Source organism: Myotis daubentonii, chromosome 2 (assembly GCF_963259705.1).
Source record: "Myotis daubentonii chromosome 2, mMyoDau2.1, whole genome shotgun sequence".
NCBI lineage: Eukaryota > Metazoa > Chordata > Mammalia > Chiroptera > Vespertilionidae > Myotis > Myotis daubentonii.
Window position 1 is genome coordinate 32,718,461 of NC_081841.1, and position 13,931 is coordinate 32,732,391.

Genomic DNA, 13,931 nt, shown 5'->3' on the forward strand with positions numbered 1-13,931 from the left:
TCTCGCTCCCTCTGCCCTCCTCTGTAAAATCAATAAAAACATATTTTTTAAAAAATAAATAAGAAAACAAAATCCTACTTTTAACACCTAACAAAACAAAAAAAGAATGATACTTTCTAAATTTTACTGGGTAAATGACAACTCTGAGAATCTGTTGACTACCATGGAACTTTTCCTAAGAAACACGTGATGCTTACTACATCAGTAGTTTCTCAAATGCCTTGAGGACCTCCTTAGAGCTACTAGGATAGGAACCTCTAAGTTACTGCAGAATTAATATGCTACAATTTAAATCTATAAAATGACAGTATCTCTATGTAAATACCAGTCCACCACCTATTCATGTATAAAAAGTATCAAATCAGCCATATGCTTTATCCACACCGTTACTCTGATAAAGATAAACAGAAAAGTGGCAGATTCTCTTCAAGAAACAATTCATTTATTTAATCTACTATCCTCTATATTTTATAACTAAACTATAATGTAGACAAACATGAACTATGATCCCACTCATCATAGATTTACCTCTTTGCAATGACTTTTCAACCTGTGTTTTTGTTGTCTGTAAAGCCTGATTTTTGTCAAAAGTTATTGCAACGGCTGTGACTGTAACCTAGAATCACAGAAACAGTTAAGATTAGCAAAATAATCATTGTCAAAATAAGTTTCTTACACTTATTACTCAGTACCATGGAACAACTTAACACTAATTGGCTAATTTGCCTTTCCTGGTTAAGATTCTCAGTTACAATTCCCAGTTATAATTCTGGTTAAAATTCTCAGAGAATTATACATCAGCTCAGATATTTAAACTATAACTAAGTCCAACATGTACACCTAAACATAGATATTCCAGACAGAGCTCAAGAACTCTGTCTAATAGATGGGGACTGGAGAAACTGCATATACGTACAAATCCTATTGTATGTATGCTGGAGAACAATTGTATGTGATTAGACCTTCAGATAAGCAGAGTTCAGGAAAATAAAATATACAGTCTGTTTCATATTAATATGTTTCAAAATATTTTAAATAAAACAGGTTACAGTTATTTAATTATGGCATATTTATAATATTATAACAGATCAGATAAAAGCTAGAAATCTTCTTTAATAATAGACTGAATCTTAATTACCTGAATTAATTCATCTTCAGGAAGAGATACTGTAAAATTTACATGGCAAAGGCAGCAAGGGATCATAGACCGTAGTTTAAAATACAGACTCTATACAATAGAAAATATTAGCAATGTCATTTCTTCTCATTTAGAAATTTACAAAAACTGACATTTTAATGCACATTATATTATGGCAAATAGAAAGTTTAAAGGATTAAAACAAAGCTGGTCCAATTCTGTTTTGTTTATCTTTACATCAAGAATCCATCTATAATAATAAAAGTGAAATATGCTAATTAGACCAGACGTCCTTCCTTCTGGACAAAGCCACAGTAGGTGGGGGCCGTGGAGGTGGGCGGGGGCCGGGGCAAAGGCCCTTGCATGAATTTTGTGCATAGGGCCTCTAGTCTACAATAAAAGCATAATATGCAAATTGACCAAACAGCCGATCAGCGGAACGACCATCCGGATGGCCACACTATGACACCCACTAGCGCCAGGCCAGCCAAGGCAGGTGTGATATGATTGGTCAGGGGCCCAGCCATTACCCCATGATCGCCCCACAGAGGCAGACCCAGGCCACCAGCCGGCAGGGTGATCAATTGGGGGGCTCCACAATTGCCCCAAAGAGGGAGGCCCAGGCCACCAACTGGCAGGCTGTGGTAGGTAGACGGGGCCTCTCTCTGTGGGGGCGATCCATCGTGTAGCCCTGGCTGGGTTGGCAGGGCCTACCTCTTTGGGGCGATCCATCACGGAGCCCCGTGATCAATTGCCCCAAAAAGGGAGGCCCAGGCTACCCAGCCAGTGGTGCTGTGGCGGGTAGCCTGGGCCTCCTCTGCGGGGCCATCCATCGCGGAGCCCCGGCCGTGTGGGCAGGGCCTCCCTCTGAGGGCGATTGATCGTGGGGCACCCAAACTGTGAGAGGGTACAGGCTTGGCTGAGGGGCCCCACCCACTCCAGTGTGCGAATTTCATGCACCAGGCCTCTAGTTTTCAATATTATGGCAGACAATAAGGTTTAATCATATCTATCGATGTCATAAAAAATAATATAAGAAAAAGGTATTTTAAATTTACATACACACAACAGATTTTTATGAAGTTTAAAGCTATGAGATAACTTAAAATATATTTCTTTGATAGTATGGTATATTCAGATAGATAGGACAACTTTAGCATTTTATCTGATGGCAGAGCTAAGTTGATATGTAAACAAAAATAATTCAGCCCATAACTGTGTAAGGTATTCCAGACAATATGTACACATTTTCAATTTCCTGATTCTTAGGAGTTTTAACTAAAATACAGTTAGTCAGAAGGTACCTACCTTGAGCAAATTTTCACAGAGATCATTAAAGTTCTTATTGAGGGCTTGATTAGTCAGGTTAAGACTGCTTAATCGGATTACTCTTACTGATGTGAACATCTAAATATGGGGAGATATGATAGTATGGCATTTTATTACTTTAACTAATCACTATAACAATAAAACTGCTAATAATGAACAATAATAACTAATGTGGTATGAAAAAGGGTAACATTTTAATTGCAATAAGGAGGTGAAAAAGAAAACATATATTAAGAAGGAACTTGCTAAGATCACTTATGTTGTATTTATTTAAAATTAAAAATGAAAGATTCACCTGTATTTCAGATGTCCAATTATTTATGCCAGGCATAATTTCTGTATTACAACTATAAAAGCCTGTCAAAATAAATTATAGTTAAAATATGATATTTCACTTATTTCTGTGTTAAGAATAACCTGTTTCAATTATTAGATGACATTCTAACTATAAGAACCATTCATTCTTTTCTAAAATGTTAGACCATCTTAATAAATTACTACTTTTTAAAAAATGTGTAATCTTAAAAGGATTAAAAATCATTTCATCTAAGTTCTAACATAAATATTTTAAACCTGTTTTCCACCTTGGAGCAGCAAAGCACATAGCAAGGTGTGACATTGATAAAGCCTCTAAAATAAAGTTAGTACCATAATAATTATGAACTAAAATACTGATGTGCAAAAAAAAAGGACAGTCGCATCTCAAAGGTAATTTTTTCGGTTTACCTGAAGGAGGAGGAACATCAGTAAGGAGAGAATGTACATCTTCCATAGCATCTGTGTCATCAATCTGAAAATAGAAGATTTCAACTATTACATTGCCGGGAGCCGGTCCATGGTTGCTGTTTCAAGGGACCTGGCATATATGGCATACTGTTCTTAATATGTTTGCTCACCTTCTTGGCACTATGTGTTTTAACCAAGGTCTCTGAAAAAGGTTATTTCCCCAGGTAGGGATTTTCCCCTGAAGTTAGGGAGGGAATAAAACCTCTTAACTAAGTGCCAGGTGGGTAATTAATCACTTTACGAACAATCATGCTTAAGCTACATAATCTTTACTCCCTGGAATGGAGATAAGAAACACCCTAACCTTTGTAATAGAGATTGATAGGATTGAATCAACTGGTATAAATACAGATGTAACTAGACAGCAAGACACAGAACTTAGGAGACAGAACTTAGAAGAGAGAACCTACAGACAGAACCTACACAGAACCTACAGACAGAAGAACTTCGCTGGAGAGAACATGGCAAAAGATCCTGGACTGAACCTGACTACAGAAATTGGCAAGAGAACCTGACTAGAACCTGGTGACCGAACCTGGCTGGAGATCTCAGACAGAACCTGGCTGAAGAACCTAGTGAGGGAACATGGCTACAGAACCTGGCTAGAGAACCTGGAGAACCTAGCAAGAGAACATGGACACAGAACCTGGCTGGAGATCCTAACCAGAACTTCGCTGGAGATCCTGAACAGAACTTCGCTGGAGATCCTAAACAGAACTTGGCTGGAGATCCTGGCTAGAGATCCTGGCTAGGCTGCTGGTCAACTGAACTCTGTCTCCGTGTCATTCCTTCTTCGCCGACTCCGTTCACACCTTTGGGGACCCCTGGACCTGCTGGGGTTGGACCCCGGCATTACATAAGTAGTAAATATATAATCATTTGCAATTTAAAAAATTTTTTTTACTAAATAAAAAACTTGAGTCAAAAAAGAAACTTTTCCCTAAATTAAAATATAAAACTTGAAAGAAATTCTTTTCAAATATCGGTATATTTCTCCACAGTAATAATTATAAATACTTCCAAGTGAAATAATTTTTAAGTATAATTAATTTTTTCTTTTAACGAGCCTTTTCTTAATCCTTTAGGAGGGCATGTTTCAAAAGAAGATACCATAAGCAAAAATTATCTCTATTTGTTGAAATAAATATAGTGCAATTAAAAAACCCAGAATTTTGACTAAATACACAATTGCTTTAAAATAAAATTATGTAGGGATAAATTTAAAGGCATGCCTAACAAATTAGGTCTAAATCCTATTTTTCTTATATCACAGTATTCCATTGTGAATAATAAAGAGTGAAACTATGCAACTAGACATATACTGAATTCATCTGTACATCAGGGGTCTAAGTCCTGCCTCACACACTCTATGCTTCCACTCACATCACCCCTGTGACTTCCAGAACCACCTTCACTCCCACTTTACCTTAACTACCATGGTCATGGCTATACCTCAACACTGTTCCCCAAACCATTCCACACCCAGATTCAAGCATTCTCCAACTACAATCCCCTATCCTTTTGCCCTTTCTCTTACTGAATCTGCACCTTGTCCCACATCTTCTGCCCACATTTGAAGCACTTCTGTTCATTACTTAGTCAGGATCCCAGGATGAGAAGTATCAATGATGCTCTAGATCAGTGGTTCTCAACCTGTGGGTCACGAACCCTGCGGCGGTCGAACGACCCTTTCACAGGGGTCGCCTAAGACCATCCTGCATATCAGATACTTACATTACGATTCATAACAGTAGCAACATTACAGTTATGAAGTAGCAACGAAAATAATTTTATGGTTGGGTCACAACATGAGGAACTGTATTTAAAGGGCCAGAAGGTTGAGAACCATTGCTAGATCAAACTTCAGGTAATGCTAAGACTCACCTGGAGAGTCTGTTAAAAGTTTCCTTGGCCCCACCATGAAATTTTCATTTACGAAGTCTGAAGTAAGACCCAGAATTTGTATTTCTTACAAACTTCCAGAAGGTGCTAACACTATAGGTAGTCACAGCCCACTTTCAGTAGCACTGCTCTAACCAGTACCCTGGATCCTTTTACCTCCTTAACCTGACATATTCTTTACCAACTCCCATGATTTTTCCATTCTCAGACCGTAAAAAAAGATGAGAAAAAAGCACAAATCCATACAAATTGAGTTTTCTACAAATTAACACTCTTGCCTCAGTTAAGCCTTGTGCACTTCCCATGGCTGACATCCTGACCACATTCACAGGCACTGTTCTAGACTATTCAGAACTCCAATCCCATTCCAGTACAGTTCTACTGTCAGCTTCCTGCTTCACTGAGATCAAGGCACCTGACTTTCTCTTACCAGGACATTTCTGAGCATCCTCATTTATTTTCCTTTCCTTCAGTATCAAAGGAATCTATCTCTTTCAAAGCTAACCGTTCTAGAGAGGAAGGCAGGGGGAGCAGATTTGTTGGGAGAGGAGGCTCCCTAACCTCTTGTACCACATTTATCCTCCAGAAAAGCTAGTTCTGAGTATATTTTTATAATGAAAGTTCAATGATATCCTCTGAATTCAATAAGAAAACACTACATTCAGATTCACAGTGCCTATATTATTACATGTAAAAATGTTAAAGTAAAATGTTACAACATATAAAGCAGGGAATTCTGGTAAGTGAAACAATAGCACATTAATTTCTTATTTAAATTCATCCAAGTTTACAATAAATAGCTCCAAGAGTTAATATTACTTTAATTTTATTTCAACCCATACATAAATTTTCCCAGAACCACCTTCATTATTGTTATCGATCTTCTGGTATTGAACAAAAATATATTAATAAGTTCTGATATTCTCAAGTTTATTGTAATATTTAAATATTATATTTTTTATATTTATAACAGTTGTAATGATACAAAAGAATCACATCAAGTATGATTGTAAAATTACACATCTAAAAACTTTAAGAAATTAATCCAATGCAATAATACCTCCAAAACAAAAGCATCTTTTTTCCCATGTGAAAGGTCCAATTCTGTAACTTCATCAGAACTTTCTGATTGAGATCTTAAGAGTCTTGAACGTTGTCGAGGTTCTGGGATGGGTGATCCTATAATCTCTTCAGATATCTCCTGAAAAATATATATAATTGCTTTATATTACAAAAGACCATAATTTTCAGTTTTTTCTTTTTTTTAAATTGAGGTATAATTGACGTATAACATATTAGTTTCAGGTGTATAACACAATGATTTGATATTTGCATACTTTAGTTTGGTTTTAAATTTTTATAATAATAGACAATTACCTTTGGGGGGAGTCTACAAAAAATATTTAAAGTGTATATTTCATAACTAACTTTTTATAGGTATGTATAATTCAAAAACAGACATGGCAAGGCATTACTGACATCTACTGTACAGAGAGAAAACTACAATAAGTAGGGAACTGGCAGTCCTTCCAGCTTAGAAGGTATTTTCTGCACAGCATTTAAAAGTCCTAATACTCCACAAAGAATTAAAGATTTGTGTTCCTAACTATGATTCTACTCTTTATACCTTTCTTATCCAGTGGTAATTTTTCATAGCTCTACATAGTAAAATGAGGAATATAATAGATGTATGTGTGTATGTATATGTAGTGCACATATTACACATGTATTTGCTTTACTATTTATTAAGCTAAATAAACTTTGGTAGTTACAGTAATGATCTTTTTGAGGTCAGTGTAAGGTGCAATCCTGTATGGTTTAATCAGCTTTTTCCTATTACATAGCCAAATATTAGCTAACCAGAGGTTCTAAGTATCTGTTGGCAACTTATCAGGAGAATGTGGATATGTGAGCACAAATGCAAAAGACATAGCTTATTATTAGTATAACAGACCAATCTTTAAAAAAAAAAACACCCCAAGAAAACAAGGAAGTTATTAGAAAAAGCTTTTCAAAAGGCTAATTTTAAATGTTCATAGCTAGCGCATAGGTTACGTAAGACTACCACCACAGTTTCATAACACAGCTATCTATGCAGTACTTTCACATCCATTTATTTTGCTTGTACTCCAAATTAACCTGCCCTATATAAATCTGACAGGGTGCCTATTATAATGAATACAAAATGAGAAAGAGACGCAGTTCAGTAGTAGAGTAGTTTGCCTGGGTTTGCAAACTAGTAAGTGATGAACTTGTCTAGATCAGTTCTTTTGACCCTGAATGCAATATTGAAACTATCCTTCATTTTATAATTTTAAAGTAGTTTAAAATTCAGTTATCCCTCTCTTTATTGTAACATGGATGAAATAAATGTAACTATCTAAAATTGAATAAATCTTAGATTCATGAGGTTTTACCACTGGTGCTGTTAATTCCCAATAAAAGTTTTGCACCTAATTTTGATAATCTGGCTGACTTAGTTATCTCCAGTTAAGTGGTACTACACCTTTGCATAAGAAATGCTTTTCTTAGCAACAGGGATGGACCTTGAGAACATTATGCTAAGTGAAATAAGTAAGACAGAAAAAGAACCCTATGATTTCAGTAATATGTGGGATATAAAACTGAAATTTGTGAACACAAACAGCCAGAGGGAAGGGGTTGGGGGCAGAAGGGGGTCCTAAGATGAGGTGACAGGAGATTTGACTTGGGTGGTGAGCACACGGTGCAATACACAGATCTTGTAACATAGAAATCCACACATGAAACCTGTATGTTCATGCTGACCAATGTCACCCCAATCAATTTAATAAATAAATTTTTAAAAAGTTTCTCAAGGTATTGAGAAAAAAAATAAACAGCAGCACTCACTTCAGCTGGGGCTACCTTTCTAAGATACGGAACACTGACCCACATTTTCAGGGTGGGCATACATTGTTTTAGAAAATTGAAAACACAAAACTGTAATATGAGTAATGGCCTTGTACACTGACTTTTTCAAACAAATTCTGATAGGTTAAGCTAAAAGACCAGAATGTAATAAGTACTGAAATAAGGAAAGCCATAGAATACTCATAAATTGATTAATCCTTTTGTAAAAATACAGTCATATTCAACATATGAAATCCATATATGCTGAAGTTTTTAAATTCACAAAAGATTTATTCCCGCCCAGCCGGCATGGCTCAGTTGTTGAGCATCGACCCATGAACCAAGAGGTCCCCAGTGGATTCCTGGTCAGAGTACATGCTCAGGTTGCAGGTTTGATGCCCAGTAGGGGGCATGCATGAGGCAGCTGATTGATGTTTTTCTTTCATGGATGATTCTAGCTGTCTATCCCTCTCCCTTCCTCTCTCTCTAAAAAAATCAATAAAAACATTTTTAAAAGAAAGATTTATTCCCTCCTCTAAGATGCAATACTAAACAGCAGCTCATAAATATTTATTGAATAAAGTAACTAAATCCACATTCTCTAAATAGGTCTCTGTCTTCAAGGGGCTTTTATTATAGTAAAGGAAGAGAGACATGTAAAACTAAGTGCACTAAAATGTAACAGGCACCATGACAGAAGCAAATACAGGTACAATAGAAACACAATGGAAGAGGTAGGTCCTGAGGGAGGTCAGGATGGAAGTAGAGTTGATAAACACTGTTACATGAAAGTTCAGTTCATATCATTACAATTCATATATGGAATCCTAACATATATCTCTACAAATCATTCTTCCCAACAGGAATAAACACTACTAGTAGATGTTTAAATATCAAAATATAATTATAAAAGAAAAATAATTACAGCAAACAAGCAGTCAATAAAGCGTTTTGCAGAAAGCTTTTACAAAGGCTATGTAAGTAAATATATTAACACGTTAACATTTTCAATGAATTTAAAGAAACTATATCAACACTGCTCAATAGAAATATAAAGCAAGCTTCATAGGTAATAATATAAAAAAGATACAAATGAAACATGTAATCAACATAAAAAGAATCCAAAAGGTATTTTACGTTCTTTTTCATTTACTAAGTCTTCAAAATCCAGTGTACTGATATATTTTACACCAATACCACATCTCAATTCAGACTAGCCACATGTCAAGTGCTTAACAGCCACATGTGGCCAGTGTCTACCACACTGAACTGTGTAACTCTAGTCATGCCCTTAAAATTCCTACCAGCTTAATAACTTTGCTAGAAACCTGTTAGTTTGAAGCTGGAATTCAGATGTACTATTCCAGAAGACCAACCAAAATTCAGTATCATATAAGTGAAATAAGCCAGTCAGAGAAAGATAAATACCACATGATCTCACTCATTTGTGGATTATAGAGAACAACATAGACTGATGAAAAGGGACAGACCCAAAGACTGAGAAACAGCGATCAGGCTATCAATCCCCAGAAGGAAAGTAGGGGAGGGCGGGGGTAAGGGGAAGAGATCAACCGAAGGACTTGAATACATGTATATAAGCCAAACCAATGGACATGGACAACAGAGGGATGGGAGCATGAGTGTGCGGGGCGGGGGGGGGGGGGAAGGTTGGGGGTTAATGGGGGGGATAAGGACACATTTGTAATACCTTAACTAATAATAAAAAAAAAGAAAAAAATTCAGTAGCATATATAAAATAAAATAATAAAAATAATGTTATCCAAACACTTACCTTTTATAGAAGTATTTCATTATCAGAGACTTATAAAAGCAAATAGTTTCATTCCTACTTCAACATATCTTTCAATTCAGGTTAAAGCTATAGGACATCTGTAGAGTAGGAAGCATTGTGATACCAATTGCAAAGCTGGTGAAAAGACTGACTATGGAAATGACTGGTAAGAAAATTATAAGAAAAATGCCAAACTAAAAAAATCTCTATTCTTTCACACTTTACCATAGGTAAGCAATCTTTCTTTTTATTAAGAGAGAGAGAGAGAGAGAGAGAAAGAGAGAGAGAGAGAGAGAGAAGAAGAAGAAGAAGAAGAAGAAGAAGAAGAAGAAGAAGAAGAAGAAGAAGAAGAAGAAGAAGATTTTAAGCTATTTAACTATTGAATAAGTATTTATTAAAAAAATACCAGAAGGAACTGTTCTAGGCATTAGGGATACAGTCCTGATAAAGCTTGATTCTACTGGCAGTAACAAATAATAGATAAGAAAGGGGGATAGGAAGTACCAAAAATTAATGGGAGAGTTACAATTCTTAAATAGAGCGAGCCTCCCTAAAAAGAAGACATTTGAGCATAGGTGTAAAGAGAGGGAAAAGAATGAGTAATGAGGAGAACATATCTAAACAGTGGAAAAAGTCTTTAAGGTCCAAAGTAAGGTAACCTAAAAAATATATTAACAGCTACACAATAACTGATATAGGCACAATGTAGACTTAGTTTACTTACTGGAGGATTGATTTCATATAGCTCTTTATTCTTAGCGATCGTGTCATTTATCTTCTTTTGCATATGAGATACATGCTGTTCGTAGGAGCCATCATTAGGAGTCTTCCCAGCAATCTGAATTCCACCAGGCGTTGGTAATGCTGCTAAATATACACCTGTGGCCGACTTGTAAAAATAATTAGGAAATAATTGTTAAAAGTATCTATAGGACAACAGAACCTTAAGTTTTCATATTTAGGAATGTGGTCTTTGCCCAGTAGGAGAAAGATAATTAATGTCAATGGATGCACAGGACATAGGTGGACAAGCAAAGCAAAATATAACTGGGAATAGGGGTTGGCTGCATCTGTTGAGAACCTGGGGTAGATGGTTTAGGAGGACTTTTCACTTTATACCTAGCTGTACTATAAAATTTTTACCTATGGTTGCAAGAAATTAATTGCATTGAAAAAGTTTAGAAAAAAATATAAAAAGTTGTTAAAAGTAGCCCTGGCTAGTGTGGCTCAGTTGGTTGAGCATCATCTAGTGCACCTAAAGGTCACAGGTTCAATTCCCTGCCAGGGCACATACCCAGGCTGCAGTTTCAACCTCTGGTCAAGGGGCCTATAGGAGGCAACCAATTGATGTTTCTCTCTCACATGAATACTTATCTCTCTCTCTAAAATAAATAAATACACACACACACACATATATAGTTGTTAAAAGTAAGTTTTTCATCAATGAGTAGATAATTGATCTTTTCTGTGACAAAAAAGGGAAACTTTGCAATGAAAGTGAAGATACTGAAGTGCAGAAAGAATAGGGAACTTACTCAAGATCACACTGTCAATAAATTTGGAAAAGAGACTTGAATTTGTTTCTCCAAACCCAAGAACTTTTCACTAAACCATGCTACCTCCATATTTATCAAGAAGGAAAACAGCATGGATGGACCTGGAGAGCAATATGCTAAGCAAAATAAGCCAGTCAGAGAAAGATAAATATCACATGATCTCACTCATTTGTGGAATATAATGAACAACATAAACTAATGGACAAAAACAGAGTCAAGAGAAAAAAAATATTTTAGAATATAATAGAAGTAATCCTGTTATTTGCAGATTTGTAATATTGCCTACAACGTTTGTGATATTATACTACGTTAGTACAGTTTTGGTAATATTATTATAATAGAGGCCTGGTGCATGAAAATTCATATACTTGGGGGGGGTCCCTCAGCCCGGCTGCCCCCTGGTGGTCAGTGCACATCATAGCGACTGGTTGTTCCCGGTCATTCTGCCATTTGGGTCAATTTGCATATTACCCTTTTATTATAGAGGATTTAAAATATTTTTTTCTTGAAATATCAATGTTTATTGCATGTAATCCCATATAACAAAAGCCTAATATGCTAAGTGTCTGGTCGACCAGTCAGCCATTCAACCAATCACAGCATAATATGCTAATAATATGGTAAGGCCACTCAACTGCTCGCTATGACATTCACTGACCACCAGGGGGCAGGCAGTCGACTGGTCAACCAGTCGCTATGATGTGCATTGACTACCAGGGGGCAGACGCTCCAATTAGTTGGTTAGCTTGCTGCTGGGTCCAGTCGATCTGGACTGAGCGAGACGGGCTGGACACACCCTGGAGCCCTCCTGTGGTCCCTCCCCAGCTGGCCAACCTCCCATGTCTCTTCCCGGCCCCAATCATGCGTTGGTGGGGGTCCCTTGGCCTGGCCTGTGCCCTCTCGCAATCCAGGACCCCTTGGGGGAATGTCAGAAAGCTGGTTTCGGCCGATCTCACAGGGGGAGCACTGCTCAGCCAGAAGCCGGGCTTATGGCTGGCGAGCACAGCAGCGATGGCAGGAGCCTCTCCTGCCTCCGCAGCAGTGCTAAGGTTGTCTGACAGAGGCTTAGGTCCGCTCCCCCTGAAGCCAGCAGTCAGACATCCCCCAAGGGCTCCCGGACTTAAGAGGGCACAGGCTGAGTTAAGGGACCCCCCTCCCCCAAGTGCATGAATTTCATGCACTGGGCCTCTAGTATTATTATATTTAAAATCATTTTTCTTGAAATATTAATGTTTATTGCATATAACATTATTATATTTAAAATCATTTTTCTTGAAATATTAATGTTTATTGCATGTAAATGGCTAATTATTTTGTATCTACAATCTGGTAATAGATTTATTTTGTATATTGTAAAAAAATCAAATAAAATAAAGAAAAAAAGGAGGAAAACTGTACTTGATACAAATTTACTTTAAATTTTTAATTAATGGGCTATTAATTTCTGACTCTGTAACAGTATTATATGCCATTAGTACTAGAAAGCTATTAGGGGAAATACACACACACTCCTCACACCTATGTGCATATATACTTAAATATGCTTATATAAACAAAGCAAAAAAATACATAGACATATTAACATCAAATTGTTCACATCAAAGGGGTAGAATGAGGCAAAGAACAAACAATTTTTTAAATCTGGATATTTGTGTTATTTTGAATTGAGGTGGGTTTTAAAAATTAATCAATTGCCAATTTTATAAAAGTCCACTCTCAAAAAGTGTATGACACTTTATGATGAAGACTGGGCAGTAGATGAAACTGATCCTCAGAAGCTCTCCCTCCTGGTTTGTTCATTAGTGTCCATGACTGCACCCATGACCCAGTTTCTGATGCTCAATCTCAGAATACCCTCTGTGCCACATGAAGCCTTACTGTACCATTTCTAATATTAACTGCAATGGCTAATGAGGCAATGGCTCAGAATAGTTGAGAACACACAGACTCTAGAACTAGACAGTCCTGGGTTTGAAACCCAGTTCCAGTACATGTAACCATATCACTTTGGACAAGTTTCAACCTATCACAGCATACATTTTCTCCTTGCGCAAAGTAAAGATAATATTACATTTCTTCTGGAATAACACAGTGCCAGACACCCAGTAGCACTCATCAGAGGTTAACTACCATGGAAGCTACTCTTGGGACCTTGAGTGCACAAGCTAAAAACACACACAAAGATCCAAATCTCAAACAGCTATAAATGTTGTCACTAGATGACAAATCTCAGCTATAAATGATGTCATTAAATGTGCCCAAGAAAGAAAAGATTAGTAAGAATCAGAAAAGGCAGTATTTGAGGCAGGTATTGAGGCATTATACCAGGATCACATAATAGTTTCCTGGGGTTCAACCACAGGAAGTGTTTGATACATTTGGCACAGTGTTTCTTACACCTTTGAATACAAATCAAGTTCTTAGTTCTTATAGATGCCTACCAGTTAACTATAGTTTTGTATGTTAAGTCTTAGCTAAGTGTGTGAGTGGTTCTCAACCTTCCTAATGCTGCGACCCTTTAATACAGTTCCTCATGTTGTGGTGACGCCCAAGCATA

The 13,931-nt window shown here is 36.8% G+C and overlaps 1 protein-coding gene across 18 annotated transcripts in view; it reads right to left on the reverse strand.

The window, feature by feature from the left end:
• The window catches only part of C2CD5 (C2 calcium dependent domain containing 5), a 92,722-nt gene that overhangs the window by 19,081 nt on the left and 59,710 nt on the right, over positions 1-13,931 (reverse strand). For all 18 annotated transcript variants that reach the window (XM_059682366.1, XM_059682368.1, XM_059682363.1 and 15 more), the window contains 7 exons: positions 10,543-10,707; positions 6,216-6,356; positions 3,194-3,257; positions 2,763-2,824; positions 2,447-2,545; positions 1,139-1,228; positions 529-616 (listed from right to left, as the gene is read on the reverse strand). In XM_059682366.1, coding sequence (XP_059538349.1) covers positions 529-616; positions 1,139-1,228; positions 2,447-2,545; positions 2,763-2,824; positions 3,194-3,257; positions 6,216-6,356; positions 10,543-10,707 — 709 coding nt within the window. The remainder of the gene's footprint in view (positions 1-528; positions 617-1,138; positions 1,229-2,446; positions 2,546-2,762; positions 2,825-3,193; positions 3,258-6,215; positions 6,357-10,542; positions 10,708-13,931) is intronic.